At 40.1% G+C, this 24444-nt stretch overlaps 1 protein-coding gene across 3 annotated transcripts in view; it reads right to left on the bottom strand.

Moving 5' to 3' along the window:
• Nucleotides 1-133: 133 nt before the first annotated feature.
• The window catches only part of LOC134345564 (folliculin-interacting protein 2-like), an 86182-nt gene continuing 61871 nt past the window's right edge, over nt 134-24444 (bottom strand). For all 3 annotated transcript variants that reach the window (XM_063046410.1, XM_063046412.1, XM_063046411.1), the window contains 6 exons: nt 22851-23020; nt 19563-20970; nt 13167-13323; nt 11865-12062; nt 10048-10163; nt 134-4863 (listed from right to left, as the gene is read on the bottom strand). In XM_063046410.1, coding sequence (XP_062902480.1) covers nt 4785-4863; nt 10048-10163; nt 11865-12062; nt 13167-13323; nt 19563-20970; nt 22851-23020 — 2128 coding nt within the window. In that variant the 3' untranslated portion in view covers nt 134-4784. The remainder of the gene's footprint in view (nt 4864-10047; nt 10164-11864; nt 12063-13166; nt 13324-19562; nt 20971-22850; nt 23021-24444) is intronic.

Raw genomic sequence — 24444 nt, 5'->3', positions numbered from 1 at the left:
TAACTTTTTGTGCTTGCTCAGACCTGATGCAGGTTCTTGAACTTAATACTTTTGTCTCCACAGATGCTGCTAGACTTGCTGAGTTCCATCAGTGTCCAGTTTTTTGTTACTCATTGGGTTGGGTACTCAGGTGACATAGACAACCCAACATTTTCAGAGCACACAAAGGATGAAGAACAAAATACCGTGGAAAGCTGGTGAACGTGAGCTTCCCGTATCACGCTGATACACAAAGCACAACTCAAAAATGAGTAGCAAGATTGATGAAAACCAAATGCATTCCACTCCGAAGACAACACATGCTATCAAATTACCAAAAACAAATTATATTCAATGCTTTATTGCACATAAAGATTCAAAATGATACATTGACATTTGCATGAAAATGTTCCTTTTCAATCCATCATAGAACTGAAGAGATAACAACAACAACATGGTAAATAGTAGAAGTTTCCTGGACATGAAAAATCCAATTACATTTTAATCTGAAACTTCTAATTCTGTACCATACACAAGTTATTTTTTCTTAAAGCTGCAGGATTTCAGAATTTGTCTCAAATTTCCATTGTTACTGATTTAAACAATGGACAGGAACTGGCTTTAAGTCTTGTTTGACAGCTAAAAATGTCAAAATACTGAAGTAAAAGATCAACATTAAGTACTATAGAATGTTACCCATTTGTTTCACTGATCATATAGCTACTAGAATAAAATGCAACTAGCTGGGATTGGTACAGGATTTCAAGAGTGTAAAGAACGTGAAGAGTTAAACAATGATATGAACAATAACAAATTAAGGAACACCTTTGTCAGCCATTTGTACTAAAAAGTTACATTCAAGAACTATTATCTTCCATGCAAACCAGTGTTTGTAAAATCCATTCAACACAAATTTTAAGATATCACAACAGAAAAGCTACACCAAAAATTATGCTTAGCATAATTAAAACATTCTCATCATGCCACATATCATTTTAGGAATTTTTTTGTAGCAAATTAAAAAAAACAGACGAATTTCGGAAGGTAAGATATTGCAAACATAAAGGAAGTTTGGATTCCTGTCAGCCAACTGAGGTAGTTTTAACAAGTAGCATTTCTCAGAAATTTTCAGCAAGTTCAAATTCCCACTTAAAATAGAAATGTACTTCAGTGTTTTCTTTTAAAAAAATAGCTTTATGAAAGTCTTTAGGCTTCTCAGCTTCTCCATATTCGAACACTGATGCATTGAGATTAAGCTTTGACATTTATAGAGTAGCAAAGCCTGCTAAACCCCAGCCAATTAAATTCACAATGAGAATTTAGCAATGCGCAGAGTAACTGCAGCACTTGTTTCACTTGAGAAGCAGGACAGTGGTAACATTAAGATGCAAACATAAATAAGGTAAGCACATCTCATCTGGAATTGAAAACAATCTAAGCAGAAGATACTGAAAATTCCCCAAAATATTGTTCTCACTATTGCAAGTTACAGAGTGTTCTTACAGATTGAACAATGAAAATACAAACTCTGCGTCAACTACACTACAGCAATAAGAGACAAATCAAGGCATTCATATACGAGTGCAATCATTAAGTACATACATTTACTCCTACAGCTCGAGTTTTTAAAATATAGACTGGAAGAATATTAACAGCAACTGAAAACTAAACCTTTCGCTACTGGTACAGTATTTCCGGATACTTGTATGTTGGTCATTGGTTTGTATTCTTCAGTTACCCAGAAATTAATTTATACAATATAATGGCCAATGCTGACAGATAAAAAGGAATTAAGATACTCATGCAATTTATCCTTCTAACATTTAAATTCAGATGATCTGAAAGTTTTAAGTCTGATGAACTTAAAAAACATTGAAGTGTCAACATAGGACACTGAAGGATCAGGAAATATGCCAGGCCACTAAATAATACCATAAGAAACATCTTCAGCAGAGTCAGCACATTATTGATGATTTTGATCTTCCCAGGCAAACTCTATGCTTGTCCAGAATCTGCTCCGATAAGTTTGTGAATTTACAGATCAAATATCTAAGCAACATTTTAGGAGCAGGGTCAACAGCAGCTCAAGTTAGTGACTACAACTATTGTGCCAAAGTTATGGAATATCAAGGAATTTTGTTCTGTTTCTAAGAGCTTTGTCACTTCCCTAATTCTAACAAAAGATCTGCAGCAAAAGGGTTAACTGTCCTCCTTTCACCAATACTGCCTGACCATTTGTTGTTTTATTTCAAATTAGTTTTCAAATTAACTTGCACCGTTGAGAATTCAGCAGAGATACTCTACTTTTCTCCACAAAAAAAATGGTCAGCTTGTCAAGATATCTAAAATCACAGCAGCTTTCTGAGCTGCCTCCCTAGAAAGGGTGAATCACTCTCAAATCTATATTAGGAAAGAGAATAAACTGTGTTGGTATTCAAAACAGAATGTATTAGGGTGCCAAAGTGATTCAGTGACAAGATTTAGATGCATGACTCAATAGGAACAAATTCCTTTTTATCTCTGAGTTCTTCTACCAAAGAATCAAAACGTGTGGTCACTAATAACTCAGCTTATGCAGTAAATCCTAATATTAATCTTTAAGTCAAGTGGCTGCAACCTCATCTAGGTTTTGTCTGTGTTGTAACTTATCTATTTTAAGATGACATGACTCCTCGTGTATTTCACTTTCCACCACAGCTATGGTGGGATTTCTGGAAAACAGCTATGGGCCTGTTGTGCAAGTCACAAAACAGCATGGGCTTGAAGCATAAGGGGGAAAAAAAAACATGCTGGATAACACACCTCCCACTGCCTTGATGCATAACAAGTTATGGACCAAAGTAATGTGAATTTCCAGATGTTTGCAATGCAGATTACAAATGATCAGATCCCTTCATCACTGCAGAAGATTTTAAAAGGGGTTAAACTTCATCTGGAATATATTCAGTATTTTTTGTAGTTTACTCAATTGCAAAATTTTAGATCTGCAGCTGTTCTTATTGGCAACCTACGAGTATTTGTGGTAAGAAAAGTTAAATGCTGATTTGTTCTCAACCAGCAGCACAAGGGTTCTCAGATTTCCCTGTTTTATCAAAACACCATTTGAAAATTTGAGGGCAAATCCATTTCACCTTTACCTAGCGACAGTAGGTTCGGGCACGATGCCCATAACTGTCCAAGAATAAACATGCAGACTTTAAAAACCTGTTGCATTTCTAGTTTCCATGGATTTTCCAAAAACCTCCAGTTTTCCCATAATATTATGCCGGAAGGAAATACTGTACCAGCTTTATAACTGCTTAAAGTACCTGAACAGTAAAATAAAGCACCAATATTTGTTTCAAAATTTGATTGAATTCTTTCCATTAATTCTACTTGTAGTTTGTTAAATATAATCAATTGTAATAACATTGAGTGTAATAGAAATCTACTTATAGGACCCCTGCCCACAGCCAGAACAAAACTAAAAATGTTGCACTCAATATTTAGCCTTTTCACAGAAACTATGAGGAGGTGATTTCCTCGTTACACTTGTGGGACAGAATAATGAGATTTCTCTGAAGACACAAGTGACCATAGATGCTGTCACCTAGAACGAAAAACAAACTAGGAAGAAGTCTTCCTTCAGTTCTGATGCAGGGTCTTGACGCAAAATGTTGACTACATCTTTGCCTGACCCACTGAGTTCCCCCAGCAGTTTGCTTCTTGCAATGAAGTTTCACTAGCCAGTAATTATCTGAAAAGTTACTATTTGTAAAACAGTTTTTTTTGTACTTGGCTGGTCCTTCACAGTAAAATAAAATGGGAGAGAGATCATCTCAAAAGTCCTCTGAACATTATTTCACATACGTAATGCACCAGTGAGCTTGGTATTCTGTTCCACAGAGAACAACGCTGGCTTAGATATACCCAGCTGTTTGTTAAATCGCTGTTACATTATTGGAGAGATTTTTAATCAAGAAGTTTCTAACACAATTCTCACTAGCCCACTCCATACTGTATGTATATAACACACCAGATTACAAATCATCCCTTCCCTCACTCCATTCAACATCATACATTTCTTTACAACGCAAAAGTTTCATTGAATTTTCTGTACAAAACTGATATCAATATTAGTTCCAACATCCTGCTCAATTAATACAAGAATGTTAACTTGCATAAAATTATAAATCATCGTAGACACTCATTTAAAGATAACACAAACATTTAAAAAATGCCTTTGTCCCTTTGAATAGGCGTACATATAAATGAAAAAGTTGTCAAACTATTGTACAATGTAAACAGACAAATGCTCAAACTCTACTTCCTTTGTTATTTTTTGCAAGACAATGTGATTCAGAAATGTAGAATTAACAGATGTGATTGTAGGCATTTCTGAACAGGAATGCTATGTGTTGTTCTAACACTCAGTTATGCACCAATTAAGGCAATTGTTGAACTGATTCAAAAGTTAAAGCACAGTAAAAGCAAGACACGTCAACCAGGCCCGTGTTTTTTTTTGAATAACTGGTTTTGTTTGAAATACATGCTTTTAATTGCAACTTTTAGAATTTGACTCTCAAAAAAAACTCCAAGCATTAGTTATTAAAATTCCTCACTGAGAGACACTCGTGCATGTCACAAAATGTCTGAAAAGTGATGGAATATTTGCACTGCTTATTGGATGCATACTTCAGCTCTGATCCAGTCATCATTCTCATTGAGAAGTAAATACACATAACAAAACTTTCCAACTTTACAGCATCCAATGCTCAGTCCATTTCTTTTTGTCCCTTCCGGTCAACTGCTTTTGAGGTTTCAGTTCATAAGAGTATCTGGGCAACAGAAGGAGAATGAGTACTTGCTATTGCAGACAAGAGAGGCAAATCACTTGATTCAATTCTGCAAAAGAAAAGCAAAATTGCTAAGTTTCTTTTCTCTCTGATCCAACAAACGCCTATGTCGTTCCCACTCCCCCATCATCTGCTGATCACCCACATATTCCTCCACAGATTCCCCTCCTCCTATTCCATGTTCCACCATCCTTTCCAATCACATCCCATTTTCAGTCTTTTGTCATTTCCATCTATCACCTTCCAGCTTCAAATATCATTTGCATCCATTCAGCTCCCTCACCTGGATCCACCCATCACCTGCAGGTCCTTCCCCTTCCCCTTCCCCTTCGCCTTATAGTAGCTATCTTCCACTTTGCAGTGCAGATGAGGGGTCTCTACCTGAAACACTGACAATCTATTTCCCTCCAACCTGATGGCATGAACATTGACTTCTCTAACTTCTGCTAATGCCGCACCTCCCCCTTGTACCCCATCCATTATTTATTTATATACACACATTCTTTTTCTCACTCTCCTTTTTCTCCCTCTGTCCCTCTGACTATACCCTTTGCCCATCCTCTGGGTTTTTCCCCCACTCCCCCTTTTTTTCTCCCTGGGCCTCCTGTCCCATGATCCTTTCATACCCCTGTTGCCAATCACCTGTCCAGCTCTTGACTCCATCCCTCCCCTTCCTGTCTTCTCCGATCATTTTGGATCTCTCCCCCTCCCCCTCCCACTTTCAAATCTCTTACTAGCTCTTTCTTCAGTTAGTCCTGACGAAGGGTCTCGGCCTGAAACGTCCATTGTACCTCTTCCTGGAGATGCTGCCTGGCCTGCTGCGTTCACCAGCAACTTTGATGTGTGTTGCTTGAATTTCCAGCATCTGCAGAATTCCTCGTGTTTATCTATTTCCCTCTATAGATTCTGCCTGACCAACTTTCTCCAGGGTGTTGTGTTGCTCTAGATTCTAACATCTGCAGTCTTTGTCCCTCTTTAATTAGCAAAATAGTTGAAACCAACTTTTGGTAAAGAAGATGGGTCACCGGAAAATGCACAAATTTGAAGGGAGTTTGCAAACTAAACACACACACACACCCACCCCATTCAAACAAAGGTAGAACTTCCATCTTTAGAAGATCATAGACATCCCTGCAAGTTGACAGATTCCCCATCTGAATAAGGCAACATGGCAGGAGGATTAATAGGTCACCATGCCACAGGAAGAATGTGATTAATTTGGAAGGTGAGCAAGGACTTCACAAGGATGATGCCTGAACTGGTATTACAAGAACCTGGATAAGTTGGACATTTTTTCCCTGGAGCAAAGGAAGCTGAGGGGGAACTTAAAAGAGATTTATAAAATCATGCAAGGAATAGAACACTGGAAGAGGAAATCAGGAGGGCTGAAAGAAGGCATGAAGTTGCTCTAGCGGGCATGGTTAAGGAGAATCCTAACGGCTTCTAGAGATATATTAAGAGGAAAAGAATAGTAGACAAAATTGGTCCTCTGAAAGATCAGAGTGGTAGTTTATTCATACAGCTGAATAAGTTGGGTGATATCTTAAATGGATTTTTTGCATCTGTATTTACGTAGAGTCTATAGAACTGAGGCAAAAGAGCATTGAGGTTATGGACCATATACCAATTACAGAGGAGATGTTTGCTGTCTTGAGGCAAGTTAGGGTAGATAAATCCCAAGGTCCTCAGAAGATGTTCCCTTGGACCTTGTGGGAGGCAAGTGCAGAAATTGTAGGGGCCATAGCAGAAATATTTAAAATATCCTTAACAATGGGTGAGGTGCCAGAGGATAGCTAATGTTGCACTCACAACACGCTGGAGGAACTCAGCAGGCCGGGCAGCATCCGTGGAAAGGATGAGTCGACGTTTCGGGCTGGAACCCTTCGTCAGGACTGTGGAGGGAAAGGGGCAGAGGCCCTATAAAGAAGGTGGGGGGAGGGTGGGAAGGAGAAGGCTGGTAGGTTCCAGGTGAAAAACCAGTAAGGGGAAAGATAAAGGGGTGGGGGTGGGAACTCGCATGGGCCCTAGCTATGCCTGCCTCTTTGTTGGTTATGTGGAACAGTCTGTGCTCCAAACCTATTCTGGTACTGCTCCCCAACTTTTCCTTTGCTACATTGACGACTACATTGGTGCTGCTTTCTGCACCCATGCTGAGCTCGTCAATTTCATCGACTTTACTTCTAACTTCCACCCAGCCCTCAAATTCACTCAGTCTATCTTGGACACTTCTCTCCCCTTTCTCGATCTCTCGGTCTCCATCTCTGGAGACAGACTGTCCACTGACATCTTCTACAAGCCCACTGACTCTCATAACTACCTCAACTATACCTCTTCCCACCCCGCCGCATGCAAAAATGCCATTCCCTATTCCCAGTTCCTCGTCTCCGCCGCATCTGCTCCAAGGATGAGGCTTTCCGTTCCAGGACATCTCAAATGTCGTCTTTCTTTAAGGATTGTGGTTTCCCTTCTGCTGTCATCAATAATGCCCTCACCCGCATCTCCTCCATTTCCCGCACTTTGGCCCTCACCCCATCCTCCCGCCACCACAACAGGGACAGAGTTCCCCTTGTCCTCATCTACCACCCCACTAGCCTCCGGATCCAACACATTATCCTCCGCAACTTCCGCCACCTTCAACAGGACCCCACCACTAAGCACATCTTTGCCTCTCCACCCCTCTCTGCCTTCTGCAGGGATCGGTCCCTCCGCGACTCCCTGGTCCACACGTCCCTCCCCACGAATCTCCCACCTGGCACTTATCCCTGTAAGCGCAAGTGCTACACCTGTCCTTACACCTCCTCTCTTGCCATCATTCAGGGCCCCAAACAGGACTTCCAAGTGAGGCAACACTTCACTTGTGAGTCTGTTGGGGTCATCTATTGCATCCAGTGCTCCCGGTGTGGCCTCCTCTACATCGGTGAAACCCGACGCAGATTGGGGGACTGCTTCGTCGAGCACCTCCACTCCGTCCGCCACAATAGACAGGATCTCCCAGTAGCCACCCACTTCAACTCTGCTTCCCATTCAGATATGTCCATACATGGCCTCCTCTACTGCCATGATGAGGCTAAACTCAGGTTGAAGAAGCAACACCTCATTTCCATCTAGGTAGTCTCCAGCCCCTTGGTATGAATGTAGAATTCTCCAACTTCCGGTAATTCCCTCCCCCTATCCCTATGTCACTCTGCCCCCTCCCCCAGCTGCCTACCACCTCCCTCATGGTCCCGCCTCCTTCTACTACCCATTGTGTTTTCCCCTATTCTTTCTTCACTTTTCCTGCCTATCACCTCCCTGCCTCCCTTCCCCCACCCCTTTATCTTTCCCCTTACTGTTTTTTCACCTGGAACCTACCAGCCTTCTCCTTCCCACCCTCCCCCCACCTTCTTTATAGGGCCTCTGCCCCTTCCCTCTACAGTCCTGACGAAGGGCTCTGGCCCGAAACGTCGACTCATCCTTTCCACGGATGCTGCCCGACCTGCTGAGTTCCTCCAGCGTGTTGTGAGTGTTGCTTTGACGCCAGCATCTGCAGATTATTTTGTGTTTACGATAGCTAATGTTGTTCGGTTGTTTAAGAAAGGCGCTGAAAATAAGTCGGGAAATTATAGGCCAGGGAGCCTGATATCGGTAATGGACAAGTTATTAGAAGGTATTCTAAGGGACCGGATATACCGGATAGACAGAGACTGATTTGGGACAGTCAACATGGCATTGTGTGTGGTAGGTTGTCTAACCAATCTTAAGAGTTTTTTGAGAAAGCTACCAGGAAAGGTGATGAAGGGAAGGCAGTGAATGTTGTCCACACAGACATTAGCAAGGTATTTGACAAGGTCCTGCATGGGAGATTGGTCAAGAAAGCTCAGTCATTTGGCATTCACGATGAAGTAGTGAATTGAATTAGACATTGGCTTTACGGGAGAAACCAAAGTGGTAGTAGATGGTTGCCTCTCTGACTGGGTCGCGGTGTACTGCAAGGATCGGTGCTGGGTCTGTCTATGGAGACAATCTGGATGATAATGTAGTAACCTGGATCAACACGTTTTCAGATGACACCAAGATTGGGGGCACAGTGGACAGCCAGGAAGGCAGTGGGATCTCAAACAGCTGGGAAAGTGGGCCAAACAATGGACAATGGAATTCAATGTAGACAAGTGTGTGGTGTTGCACTTTAGGAGGACAAACCAGGGGACGCCTTGCACGCTGAATGGTAGGGGACTGTGAAGTGTGCTAAAACAAAGAGGTCTGGAAACACAGATGCACAATTACTTGAAAGTGGCATTGCAGGTAGACGGGTTGTAAGGAGAGCTTTTGGTACATTGGCCTTCATAAATCAAAGTATTGAGTCCAGAAGTTGGGACGTTCTGTTGAAGTTGTATCTGACGTTGGTGAGGTCTAATTTAGAGTATTATGTGCAATTCTGATCATCTACCTACAGGAAAGATATCAATAAGATAGAAAGAGTGGAAAGAAAATTTACAAGGACATATCCGGGGTCTTGAGGACCTGGGAGATGGAGAGAGGTTGAGTAGTTTTGGACTTTATTCCGTAGAACATAGGAGAATGAGAGAGGATTTGATAGAGGTGTACTAAATTATGAGGGGACATAGACAGGGCAAATGCAAACAGGCTTTTTCCACTGTTGGGTGAGGTAGAACTAGAGGTCATAGGTTAAGGGTAAAAGGTGAAATGTTTAAAGGGAAAATGAGGGGGGAATTTCTTCACTCAGAGGATGGTGACTGTTGAATGAGGTGCAGGTTCAATTTCAATATTAAAGAGAAATTTGGATAGGTATCTGGATGGGAGGGGAATGGTATGGAGGGCTATGGTCCAGATGCAGGTCAATGGGACTAGCCAGATTAATGGTTTGGCGTTGATTAAAGATATTGTAACTATAGCACAAAGGCAGAATTTCACTTTGAGAGGGAAAAGCAAATTCAGAGAAAAAAAATACAGAAGTTGCCACAAAGTAACTTGTATAACTATGATATCAGCATAACTTGATTTAAAAAAAGATGCCATAGTATCTTTTACAGGCACCAAAGTAGTGGTTGCAGAGTTTAAGATTTGGAGCTTACTTCAGAATTTAATCTGCAAGTTACAATGGGCACATTTTCAATATTGCACTGGGATGACAAGCGAAAATTTTGAGTTCCAGTCACTGGGGTCTGGATAGGAACTTGAACACAGCCTTTTGACTCAAGCAAATAGGTGAAATTATTGAAATACTTTGATTTACCCGAGCACCACTCCCAGTTCTTTTACGTGGACTCTAGTGTGGCCTTTGAGGTATTCAGACAGCATCTTACTTTTAAAATACAACTCTTGAAGTCTATCCTCAAGATGGATTACACACTGTGATAAAAAAAAGTCAGAATTAATTTTACAAAAATGGAATTCTGTGTAATAAACATACATATATATATATATACACATATACACACACACACATATATTCACACACACACACACACATATATTCACACACACACACACACACATATATTCACACACACACACATATATTCACACACACACACATATATTCACACACACACACATACACATATATTCACACACACATATATTCACACACACATATATTCACACACACATATATTCACACACACATATATTCACACACACATATATATTATATATACACACACACACACACACACACACACACACAATTCCTAATAAAACAATTTCAAAATATGTGCAGTCACAAAATGCAAATAAATTCCTCTTGAAATAATTATTACCTCATGAATGGAAAAACGTAAATGCATTGACACAACAGGTATTAAAAAACACAACTTTTGCCATCATTTGATGGGAATTTTCCACTCAGATTATTTCAGCTGATTATCAAGGAGTTGTTTGTCTCACTCATTTTCAGCTGCAATAACTTGCATTTACATTGTCAATTTTGAAAAAAAAATGGCAGAACACAGGTGGACAGCTAAGAAAGCACCACTGGGGAGTTAAAATTTGGAGGTAACCAATAGAAAGCTCAAGAAAGTAGTTTTTGAAACTCATTCCAGCAATTAAAAAAAAACAAACTTGTACTGTCCTTCCATAATGCACATTTTGTACAACCATTTCTTGCACTGATTTTACTGGAATTGGTACTGCTAATTTGTAATCAGTTGTGGAATCTCAAAGGGATCAATGCTTTGGTCCCTGTTCTTCACAATGATTTGGATGAGGGAACAGAATATAATATTTCTGAAATTACCAGTAATACAAAAATGGTAAAAGTTTTGGTAAATGTACAAAGAGGTCTGAGTGTCTTTGAACACCAAGTACTAAAACAAAACCTGTAGATCCAACAACAGAGTAGCATGTGTTATACAGATCTTCACTGCAAAATGTTTTGAGTATTGGGACTTGGTGAGACCCCTAGAGTGGTGTGTGCTATTGTGACTTCAACAGGCAGCAACAAAAGTTTATCAGACTGACCCCTTGGATGGTGGGACTATCATACAAGGAGAGACTGGGTCAACAAGATCTGTATGCAGCAGAGTTTAGAAGAATAGGAGATCTGACTGACACACAGAATTCTGCCAAAACTTACTACATTGGATGTGGGGATGACATTTCCCTATCTGAGTGGGGAAGGAAAGTGTCAAGAACTAGGGCATTAAGTATCATTTAGTACTCTGATGAGAAGAGATTTCTCCACTTAAAGAGTGAATTAAAGATGGAATTTCTCACCAAAGAGAAATGTTGAATACTCTTTAAAGGGAGAAGAATTTTAAACACACAAGGCATCAAGCAGTAGGAGAGGTGGGAGTAGGATCACATTTTTATGAAAAGGCAGAAAGGCCTGCTCCTGCCCATTTATTGCTATGCTTCTTTCACATTTATAGTCGATGACCTTTCAAACTTTCCATCAGAAGCAAAATGAAAGAGGTAATGTTTCAGGTCAATGCTACTGCACTCCAGCACTTCTAGTTTTTAATTTCACATTTCCAGTCTCTGCAACTCTTTGCTTTTCAAGCACAAAAGTAGTTTGACAACCACAGCACTATTTTATAGTGATGTACTTACAAAATCAGCTGGAAGCTGTAGTTTATACAGTTGAAGAATCGACTGCAGGAGGCAGGACACTAAGTTAGAGACCTGTACTTCTTTGCCAAGTTTGTTATCCACCGCCTTCCTCTGGCTTGTTGCCACTTGGACTGACCATTTATCTGTGTCTGCAATAATGCAGATGGCTTCTGCAATGGGTTCATCTAAAACAGGATGCTAAAATGCCAAAGAGAAAAAAGGTGACATCAGCAATTTAACATTTTCCCCCTATAATGCATGACTATTAACTCATGTAATTGAAATCCATTCAATACACCGACAGTCACACAAATTCCATCCTTCCAAGTAAACTTCAATAATCTGTCCCTTTGACTAGTTACATGAGCACATGGAGAAACTGGAAATCAGCAGGAGGTGGAGCTGGCAAGAGTGTTATTTCAATACGACCTTGCGTGCTCTGCAAGATCGGCAGATGTCATGATTGAAAGCTCACACAGGTCTCAGAGTTCCTCTCACTCCTACACTTATGTAGCTGGTTATAAAGGCTCCCAAGGCAACCAATCCAACCAAGTCCCCCATCCACGAAACAAATCCCTTTTTGGAAGTAATGGCAAGAACTAAGGGACTAGAACCATTGACCTGTTCGGAGGTTTCCAAGCACTCTCGTATATTGACAACAAAACAGCATTTTAGATTTGTATTAAAGGAAAAGGTGGTGGTAAATGTGAATGGCTCCATTCCATTCTGGCATATAATTGGGATCCTACAGGATCCCAATATTTCAATGCTATTTCATGCTTTCTTTTAAGCTGAACTTTGGCCCTGATTAATCTTCTAACTCATCTTTTTAACCTAATAGCATAAAATTGATGCCACCCATTTTATCAACTCCACAGTGTGGTTTCAAATTTAATTCCATGTTTCGAATAAAGCAAAATGATACTTAACAATGAAATCATAACTTTTTTTTTGTAAAAGTATTACTTACTCCTGTCAGTTTTCATTTTTCCGAATATTTCTTAAACAATCCCGACACAAAGTTACGACAAATGGTAAGCGACATTCAAAGTCCATTTATTATCAAAGTATGTATGCAGTATACAACTCAGATTTGTCTTCCTCACAGACAGCCACGAAACAAAGAAAATCATGGAGCCAATTCAATGAAGAACATCAGCCCCACCCTTAAGCGCAAAAAAATCACGCAAATGGCAACAAGTATACTACCCCCCGTGCACAAACGGCAACAACAAACTAGCGAGCGAAAACACTAAAAATAAAACAAGAACAAAAGAGACCTTACTCAGTAACATTACTGACCTGCACAGCATGAGCCAAATCTGCCATTAAACAATGTTTCAGCTTCTCATCTGAATTAATTCCATGCAAAACAAAATCTGGGACATACTGTGGACAGTAGCCACCAAACAAGGATTTTCCAAAGTTATTGAGACTTGGCTTGCTGTTCATTTTAACGCTGCAAGACAACCATAGGGAAAAGATGTAATTTGCAAACATTATGACATATACGTGTCTACCACCATGTGTGGACACATACATTTAATCCACAATTGTTCAGCATTTAAGTATGTATCTTGCAAAGCAGCCTCTTTTTTTTAAGACTCCAGGATGAGGTTTATCAGGACCCAGAAATTATGCTGCTGCAATAGGAGGTTAGCTAGGGTTGACAAAAGTCTGAGATGTACCAAACCACATACTGCATATAGGTGTGGTTCTCTATGGTACCACCAGCCAGCTCGATTAGGACATTAGACAAAGTAGCTACAGATGTGAGGTAGCTTTTTCTGAAGACTAAACTCAAAATAGATTGAGATTAGCAGATAAATTCCTGCCCAAGCACATCCTCGATGATATATAATAACCCTGTAATAAGATGTATTTTTTAAAAAAATGTTTAGCATCTGACCAGAAATGCAAATAGTGTTATTTACAAAATAACAGCAAATTAAAGAAGTGCTACAGCACAAAAACATAAAAGTACTGAGAGAGTACAATACAGATGCAATACTGCTTAGCGCTGTGATGAGAGGCTCAGCAGTGTCACAGCCTCAGGGAAGAAGCTCTTCCTGTGCCTGCTGGTGTGGGAGCAGAGGCTCCTGTAGCGCCTACCAGATGGGAAGAGAGTAAAAAGTCCATGGTTAGGGTGAGATGCATCCCTGATAATGGTTTTCGCCCTGCCCAGGCAGCAATTATGATAGATGTTCTCAATGGGGGCAATTGGGTGCCGATAATCTACTGGGCAGACAAATGGCGGGCAAACTAAGTATTTTGCATCAGTCTTCACTGAGGAAGACACTAGCAGTATGGTGGAAGTTCCAGGTGTCAGGGGTCATGACGTGTGTGAATTTACCATTACCAGAGAGAAGGTTCTTAGGAAACAGAAAGGTCTGAAGGTAGATAAGTCACCTGGACCAGATGGTACATACCCCAGGGTTCTGAAAGAGGTGGCTGAAGGATTGCAGAGGCAATAGTAATAACCTTTCAAGAATCACTAGAATCCCAGAAGACTGGAAAATTGCAAATGTCACTCCACTCTTCATAACATACCAGTCACTCTGACTTCAGTGATTGGGGAGATGTTGGAGTTGATTGTCATGGATGGGGCTTCGGGGTACTTGGAGGCACATGATAAAATAGGCCATAGTCAGCATGGTTTCTTCAAGGGAAAATCTTGCCTGACAAATCTGTTGGAATTCTTTGAAGAAATAACAAGTGGGATAGACAAAGAAGAATTGGTTGATGTTGTGTATTTGGATTATCAGAAGTCCTTTGACAAGATACCACACAAGGCTATTTAACAAGCTACAAGCCCATGGTATTACAGGAAAGATTCTAGCATGGATAAAGCTGTGGCTGATTGGCAGGAGGCAAAGAGTGGGAATAAAAGGAGCCTTTTCCGGTTGGCTACTGGTGACTAGTGGTGTTCCACAGAGGTCTGTGTTGGGACCGATTCTTTTTACGTTACATGTCAATGATTTGGATGATGGAATTGAAGGCTTTATTGCAAAGTTTGCAGCTGATACGAAGATAGGTGAAGGGGCAGGTAGCTTTGAGGAAGAAGAGAGACTACAGAAGGATTTAGACAGATTCAGAGAATGGGCAAAGAAGTGGCAGATGGAATACAGTATCAGGAAGTGTATGGTCATGCACTTTGTTAGAAGAAATGATAGGGTTGACTAGTCTCTAAATGGGGAGAAAATATAAAAATCTGAAGCACAAAGGGACTTGGGAGTCCTTGTGCAGGATTCCCTAAAGGTTAATTTGCAGATTGAGTCTGGTGAGGAAGGCAAATATAATGTCAGCATTCCTTTCAAGAAGACTACAATATAAAAGCCAGAATGTAATATTGAAATTTTATAAAGCACTGGTGAGGCTTCACTTAAGAATATTGTGGAAGGACGTGCTGAAACTGGAGAGGGTTCAAAGGAGATTCACATAAATGATTCCAGGTTTGAATGGCTTGTCATATGAAGAGCATTTGATGACTCTGTGTGTGTATTCACTGGAATTCAGAAGAATGAGAGGTGGCCTCACTGAAGCCTCTTGAATAGTGAAAGGCCTTGAAAGAGTGGATTTGGAGAGGATATTTCCTCTGGTGGGAGAATCTAAGACCAGAGGCCATGGCCTCAATAGAAGGGCATCCTTTTAGAACACAGAGGAGGAACCTCATTATCCAGAAAGTAATGAATCTGTGGAATTTGTTGCCACAGGCAGCTGTGGAGGCCAAATCTTTATGTATATTTAAGGCAGAGGTTGAAAAATTCTTGATTGGTCAGGGCATTATGGGTTATGGACAGAAGGCAGGAGATTGGGGCCAAGAGGAAAAATGGATCAATCATGATGAAATGGTAGAGCAGACTCAATGGGCCTAATTCTACTCCTATATCTTATGGTCTTAATATACACTCAGTGGCTACCTTATTGGGAGCATCCTGCACTTAATAAAGTAGTCACCAAGTGTATGTTCATGATCTGCTGCTGTAGCCCATCCACTTCAAGATCCAATGTGTTGTGTGTTCAGAGATGCTCTTCTGCACACCACTATTAAAACACATGGTTATTTGAAGTACTGCCACCATCCTGTTAGTTTGAACCAGTCTGGCCATTCTCCTCTGACCTCTGTCATTAACAAGGTGTTTTCATCCATAGAACAGCTGCCCACTGAATGTTTTTTGTTTTTCCACACCATCCTCTAAACTCTAGAGACTGTTGTGCTTGAAAATTCCTAAGAAATTAGCAGTGTCTGAGATACTTAAATCAACCCGACTCAAATTTGGCACCAACAATCCCTGCATGGTCAAAATTACTTGCATCTCATTTCTTCCCCATTCTAATGAACAGCAACGGAACTTTTTGACAATGTCTGCATGCTGTTTGCATCGAGTTGTTGCTGATTAGATATTAGCATTAACGTATAGGTATTCCTAATAAAATGGCCACTGTCTATATCTAGGTGCTTAATATTGAATCAGTAATGAGGACTCACCATGATTAATGCACAAATTAATTATAAAGAAAACAATGATATTCATGCAAGATCAATCTTCAGGGACAAATGGTTTTCACCCTAGTGTTTAAAGTTAGCACATAATGTTAGTTCAGAGAGGCACCCTGGCAGACAGAGACCCCACTGACACTAAGGCAACTAGTAATAAATTAAGCTTAGAAATCAGAAGAAATTTCTCCATAGTTTGGTAATAACATGTATCATGATTGCATGATGTAGTTGATAAACTAGTATAGGTGTGCTTACGGATAGCCATATTAGTTTTCAGGGATTACGAGGTTATACTGATTGAATTAGAGTAGTAATTTTGGGCTAATGATTGAATAAAGCACAAAACATTCAGCAGCCCATTTTGAGCTTTACATTTTAATCAAATGAAAACATTGCAACAGCTGTCAATTTCAATGCAGGGCAGAGCAGCGGCGTTCATTTAGAACCATAAGTGATGCACGAAAATACTTTCGGAAAAGGACCATATTAAGACTGAAAATAACTTCATGGTCCATGTACACAAATCATTAAAATGCCAGGAAGGGCAAAAAAATATATATTCAGAAGTTCAATAGAAATACGATCTCAATATTTCACGATCAGAATAAAAGCGTTGGAATTCTGATCAGAATCGGAATTCTGATCAGAATCAGTATTCAGACAGGCAGCATGAAATCCTTGCTGGAGCACACTAGGACATCACATTTTATATGTTACTGAAACAGGCCTTTTGAGCCACTGGGTTCATGCGAACTATCAAATATCTTATTTTCCCCACACTCCATTCAGAAGGACACACTGGCCTGAAGGGAGTGCAATTCAAAAATGTGGAATCCCAATGACTTTGAAGATCAAGTGATCTTATCAAATATTTCAAAATTTGAAGTGGTACTGTTAAGCTAAAGTAAAGCTATTTCTGGTCAGAAAAAATTCTTGACCCAAGCCACAAATAACATTGGACAGCAAATTTTTTCTAAAGTGTTGCTTCCGCAGAAATGTTTACACATTCACATAGGAATTTAGAGAAACAAGAAATCAACTTCTATTGCATGTTATTAACTTTTAATGCATTTAATTGCATAATGGTGCTGATGCTTTGTAATAGTTAAATTAAGCTAAAAATGTTATACTGATGATTTTCTTTTGTATTCAGTATCTGAGGCTTCTCACTTAAGTGTCCAACAATAATGAGCCAGGATTGATGAATTCCAGTTGCCCTGATACCATTTCTCCATGACCACAATTTCCTGATGAAACCTTTCACCATGTTCGTCAATGACAGTGTCAAGATTTGCAGGGAAGAAGTCTAAATGGGAATGCAGAAAATGAATCTTTAGTGACATGTTGCCCTTAATGGTTTTGTATGCTTGAAACATGTTGTCAACCAGCTGTATGTGGTTTGGTGCTCTACAGCTGTGAAGAAAATTTTCAGCAACATTCATAAATGCCTTCATCCAGTCCCACTGGAAGTTCTTCGAACTGCCCGTCATTGATGACCCATTTGATTTATGGACCAACAAAAATGCCTTCTGTAATCTTGGCATCAGTTATTCTGGAAAACATTTGCTTCAAATATCAAAATTCTTCACCTTCCTTGTATATCGCTTTCACAAAATTTTTCATCAGCCCCAGTTTTATATGAAAAGGAGGCAAAAATATCTTTATTGGATCTACAAGTGGCTTATCAGCCACATTTCTCAGCCCTGGAATCAACTGCTTACGGAGTGGTCAATCCTCTTTAATGTAATGAGATTCTTTAGCACGGTTGTCCCATTCGCAAATGAAACAGAAATACTTGGTGTATCTGAGCTGCATTCCTAGTAGCAGCGTTACTACTTTCAGATCACCACAGATGTTGCAGTTATAGTTGCAGTACTGTAAATGTTTCAACAAGATTTCAAATTTCAGTAGTTATCTTTCATGTGTACTGCAAAGTCGATTGATATTGAAAGGTGGACGGTGCCATTGTGTAGCAAAACAGCTTTCAGGCTTAACACCGAGGAATCAATAAAAAGCTGCTATTGCTGTGGGTCATGCTGGCAACCCAAAGCATGCCCAGGCTTGCCTGGGCAAGATAGAAAACTTCTCAGCTTACATCGCGGGCAATGTTTCAATTGACTTGAATTATAAATTCAAGTAACAAATACAGGTGATACCAAAAAAAAGTGTGTGATAGGGAAATCTCATGGTGATTTTCATGATCAGCAGCCCAAAATCCTTAAGACAGACCCAAAAGTATTCATGAAGCAAAATCTTTGTTGTCCAGTGTAATCAGAGGCAAACTTCTGAGGAAAGAAATTAGAAGCAATTCTACAGACCAAGGCTTGTGAAGTTTGGAATTAATTCTCTTAATAAACAGCAATTTATTTTATGAAAATATACAATTTTAATCTGAGATCAATGAATGCTTTGTTAAATAATATAATTGTATGTTGAGTGACCAGGTGAGCAAGTCTGTGTCTTTATTGATGCTTTGCTGCAGGCTTGAGTGCTCGCTGGGGGGTGCAGATGCTGTTTTGCTGGTTGGGGGGGGGTAGTTGTTGCCTTGCTGCTGCTTGTGTGTGGGAGGGGGAGCTGGGGGGAGCTTTGGGGTTCTAATGTTTTAACTGTCATTCATTCTTTGGGGTATTCCTCTGATATTGTGGGTGTTTGCGAAGAAAAAGAATTTCACTCTGAAATTAAATGTACCTATTGAAGAGATATGTGGGAAGGGCAGGTATACGAAGTCTGGCAACAGAAATGACAATCTCACTTATGGGAAGGCCTAGACATTATTCACCTTGTGGCAGAGGAATTTAGAAGAGGTCACATCACAAGCAACTTCAATTAAGTTAATTAGGTGGAAATCAAAATAAATTGAGAATGCTGGAAATTTTAAACAAAAACAAACAATACCACGAGGTAGTCAGCAGGGACTATTTCTGGTTTTGCTCTAGTTAGGTTCAACCAGGTAGTTTTGTAGACTCAATGGCTATGTTGCACAAACAAAATTCCTATTCATAATCATTTCAAAACAACGTATACTCTTTCAATAAAACGCAAACAACAGGAATACTGCAGATGCTGGAAATTCAAGCAACACACATCAAAGTTGCTGGTGAACGCAGCGGGCCAGGCAGCATCTCTAGGAAAATACTCTTTCAATATTATTTTTCATTGTCCACTGAAAGAACTTTTCACTCCATTAATGATCTTACCTTGGTGCAGGAAGTTCAAACTTTGCCACCCGAGCTTGTGTCTCATTACAACATTCAAGTCCTTGTTTCGATGGATTATGGGATCCCTCTTCATCATCACTGTCTCCAAGGGCACTGTCAGAACTTTCATTTCGAGGAATGTCACCATCTATCCGTAGTGTAGATTTCTTCCCAGAATCCTCTTTTTCCCCATAGGGGATGTTGGGAATGATTCTGTCTTGACAGTCCTGATCACCAGAACTAGAGATAACCATAACAGAAGTAGTTTTCATGTTACAAGTCCTCATTGTTTCAACCATTTCTTTATCATTTTGCCCACTTGGTACAGAGGATTCAGCCGCTGCATCTGTTTTGTTGCTGCAAGCAACCCTGGTGGTTCGTTCTCTTAGTGTACTTGATTCAATACTATTGTCCTCAGTGAAACATTCCAAGATACTTTTTTCACAAGGAACCCTTGAAAGGTGATGCTGCCTCTTTGCCTCCACCCTTTCTGCAACTTCAGTTACTTCTAGCTGGTCCACAACAGGTTGACGGAAACCATCAATTTCTGACAAAGCAGTATCATTTGGTATGGGAACATCAGTACTGTTTTCTCCATCTTGATGTTCAATATTTCGCTCCACCACCTTCCTTCTAGTGTCAATGTCTGAATCAGGTGAAAAAGAGCAGCCAAGTTGAAACATCACTCTGTCTTGTAGGAGTGGGCTCCTCTGAAGGGGCCTTTCTGGACAATTTATGCCCGTACTGGCACTGGAATCTGGAGATTTTTTTGCTGGCGCCAACTTAACTGTGCCTAATGGCATCAAATCAGAATTTTTAACCTGCCCAACTGCCTCATGCCCAAGTGTGTGTACCTCATCATTACACGCAACCGTATCTCTCACTGACTGCACCTTGGTTTCCTGAACTGGCACCGCAATCGCTCTTAAACTGACAGTATTGTCCAGATTGGTTTCATCTTCAGCTGAAGGTACTCTACAGCACTGTCCAGAGGTCTGGCTCTCACACGTATCAAGTTCAGTATTTCCACTATTTCCACTGCTGCTAGGTCTGAGACCTAAATCTACACTAGTGTGCTTGTCTTTTATTACAGCATTTCTTTGTCCAGCATTTGTCAGAGACTGAACTGGAGTCTTGGGACCAGGGTCATCCTTATGGACAGTAACTACTACATATTCAGATTCTTCCACTTCTCCCTTCTCCAGTATAGTGCTGATCACGGCTCCTGATTGGGCAGTCTCACTTTCCAAGAGCTTGCTGTTCCATAGCATCTCATTCTCCTGAAGATCTGAGCATCGTATGAAGTAACTAAGGACATAAAGTAGTTGCTGAACGAGTTCTCCACGCTTCCCAACTACCACAGTTTTGGTGAGCCTCACTGGTGAGCCAATTGCTCCATATAAATCGCCTTAAAAAAAGAGAAAAAAAGTATTAACAGTTTTTAAAAGCTAAACAAAACTTCTTAAATACTTTAAAAACGCCATTTAAAAAAACAAACATGTTAGGCACCAAGATGCACAAGGAAGTGTTCCAACCTACATTTATCCCTCAAGTAAACATGTTACAGTTCATTTACTTTATTAATGCTTATAGATCATTTGTTACTGTGCAGCTTGCATAATTGACAATATTTTGATGGCTGTGAAGGATCAGAATCAGGTTTAGTATCACCGGCATATGTTGTGTTATTAAATAAGTTGTGCAAAAATGAATATAGTGAGGTAGTGTTCGTGGGTTCAATATCCATTTAGAAATTAGACGGTAGAGGGGAAGAAGCTGTTCTTGAAACATTGAGTGTGTGTACCTCCTTCCTCACGGTAACAACGAGAAGACGACATGTCCTGTTTGATGAGGGTCCTTAATGATGGATGCCGCCTTTTTGAGGCATCACACCTTGAAGATGTCCTGGATATTATGGAGGCTTGTGCCCAAGATAGGAAAAGGACTAGAGAAAATCCCACTTCTTTGCAATCTTGGAAAAGCACTAAATGAGTGCAGATTTAAGATACTGGGCACTGCTCATTTAAAAGTAATTCCTATACACAGACCAGTATTTCTGTCTCTGCTCCTGTTTCACTCAATCCCACTGTTCTTTTCATTAAGCGAACCTTCCCAGGTCCACTTTGCAATGCGCTTTGATTCATACTGTCAAACATGTGAATGCCTGAAGGGACCAGAAGAGCAACTTTTTAAAATTCAGAGGTTGGTGCAGAGGAAGTGGTAGAAGTACAATTACAACATGAAAGACATATGGACAGGTACATAAATAGGAAAGATTTAGAAGAATATGGGCCAAATATATTTCAAAAGACATGTATGATGTTTGTCTGTCTAGGTACCATATCTGATGCGGACGTTGGTGACCATGGTTTTCCATATAGATCTATCCTTCGTTCTTTGGATGACTTCCATTTCCTTGATGTGTAACCACCTGGCTAGTCTTTTGATGTACATAAGCCGAGGTCTTCCTCTAGGTTTGCTCTGCTTGATCTTTCCAGAGAGCATGAGTTTTTCTAGCTCTAGCATTTCTTTGTCCAGCATTTGTCAGAGACTGAACTGGAGTCATGGGACCAGGGTCATCCTTATGGACAGTGACTACTACATATTCAGATTGGATATGGATAATACAAAAGGTAAAAATCATTTTGTATAGGAGTTGTTGTGATTCAGAATTCATGACAAATGGGTGGTGCAAGGTTTACAAAAGGGAATCTGATTAATGAGCTACACAAGAAAAAACTGGAAAAGCCAAGGAATAGGATAACTTGATGAAACAGACGTGATGCATGAATACCACAATTCTACGTGCCTTCAGGATTTAATCCATCACTTTATGCTGCACTTGTTCTAACCAATACCAACTACTCTCAAATTTATGTTGTATATGAAGCAGCAATGCTGCACCTGCTACTTTCAGAGCTTATTGCAGCTAACTGAAAAGCAAGCCATAATTCCAATTTCCTAATGCAGACTCAAGATTTTGAAATCAGCAACTCTCAAGAAAAACTCCAAAATCTGGTTGCATACTTGATGCTTCCAAACAAAACTGGAAATTTCTAACTGAAAACATTAAAGCTATGGAAGTTGGAAATCTGTAATAAAAACAGAAAGTCATTCAGCAAATCTGGCAGCATTAGTTGAAAAAGAAATGGAGTTAATAGCTCCAACATGAAGACCTTTCACGAGAATTGGGGGTAAAAGAGAAACCGCGCTTGTTTTAAGATTGAGGTATTGGGGAGACATAGCTAAGGCAAAGGGAATATTCTTGAAGAAGTGAGCCATACTTACCAAGTTGAGCCCAGAGAGGATTGTATGGATGTGATTTACCCAGTAAATTCACATTCTGTGATGCGTGTTTCTCATGAAATGTTTTTATAGGCGGAAGGTCATTTGGCATAACTGTGGGCACCCAGGCCAGGTGATATGTGAGCACAGCTGTCAGCAAAGCTGAAAGGAACCTGAAATTGGAGAAAAACCTGGCTTACCAACAGTTTCAAGACCACCTCAAATTTTGAATACTGATGAAATAGGCACGTCACAAAATGTGGGCTGCTTCCTGAGCCTGTGCAAATGCCTCGGCTGCAGCTTTTGCAAGTCCAAAAGAATTTAGAGCCTCACTATTGCCATTGTCCTACAAAGCAAATCAGTCCGTGAGTGACTACTAGGCCTTAGACAGTGGATCCCAAGGTTCCATACCTGGACCACCTTAGTGTCCTTTTGACTGCTCACTGTTGTTATACACCTTTAAAAACAGTTTTTAAAATGCAAATGACTACCAAATTGTAATAAGTTGTATTGATCAGCACCTAAGTTGGTCATTCCCACTTTCAGGAATGAGCATGAAAAATGCCCTTTGGCACAATGCATTGAAGCTGATCAAAGTGCTAGCTAAGCTAGGCTGCGTGTGGCTAATATCCCTTTAAATCTTTCCTATCCTTGTCCATATGTCTTTAAAATGTGTAATTTCAACTACCTCTATCACTTCCCCTACAGATCATTTCTTGTACACAGCACCCTCTGTATCTGTCACTAATCAGCTCCTTCCCACAACTCACTAGACAATGAGCAGCCCAACTGAATGAAAATTATAGGAAGAACTAATCTTTTTTTTAAATCAGTAATTTAAAGGCGATATGAAGGCTCATTTTTTTCTGATTATGGAACCACAATATGAAGAAAAGATACACACTGAGAAAATGTAGTAAGTACTGCCTCAGGTTACAAATGCAAGCAGGTTTAATAAAGAGAATTAAAAAATGCTGTTAAACAATAAGTGAAAAGAGCTGCTCTAAATGCCAAAATGGTGGAGAGATGTTATTAGCTAACTGACTGACTCCTACTCAAATTTAGATTATGGAAAAACAGAAATGCCACAGTTAGAGAGAATCAAAAGTCTTAGAATGCACACGGTTGGTATCCAGACCACTTTGGATAACACTTTGGATGAAACTATCTTTGTAACTATGTGACCAATGGATCAAAGTACCAAAATGAAGAGGTAGATGACAACAGGCCATTTTGCTCGATCCCAGGTTTGTTTTCTGTTGCCACATTGAGCTTCTGATATTCTCATCCATCCATCTTGCAAAGCAAAGCACTCAACCAGACCTTCGGTGGGAATCCTGAGGACCAGCTTTAGAATGACTCTCTTGCTGCGATCAAACACCTTTGACAATTACAAAGCATTGTGCTAATAGACTTTAAAAAAAAACAAAAAAATCTCTGACCTACAGTGGTGAGTCCAGAGGACAGATGCATCAGCATGTGACCTCCAGTCACCTCGGGTTTCTACCCCTCACATAGGAACACAGAAATCAGAGACAAGTCTAACAATGAGGATGGCTTTGGCATAGGTTCTCTGCAGACTCAGTGGCAAAAGAAC

This window comes from Mobula hypostoma, chromosome 4 (assembly GCF_963921235.1).
Source record: "Mobula hypostoma chromosome 4, sMobHyp1.1, whole genome shotgun sequence".
NCBI classification, from domain to species: domain Eukaryota; kingdom Metazoa; phylum Chordata; class Chondrichthyes; order Myliobatiformes; family Myliobatidae; genus Mobula; species Mobula hypostoma.
The sequence above is the reverse complement of the archived record's forward strand: the minus strand, read 5'-3'. Positions and strand labels throughout refer to the sequence as shown.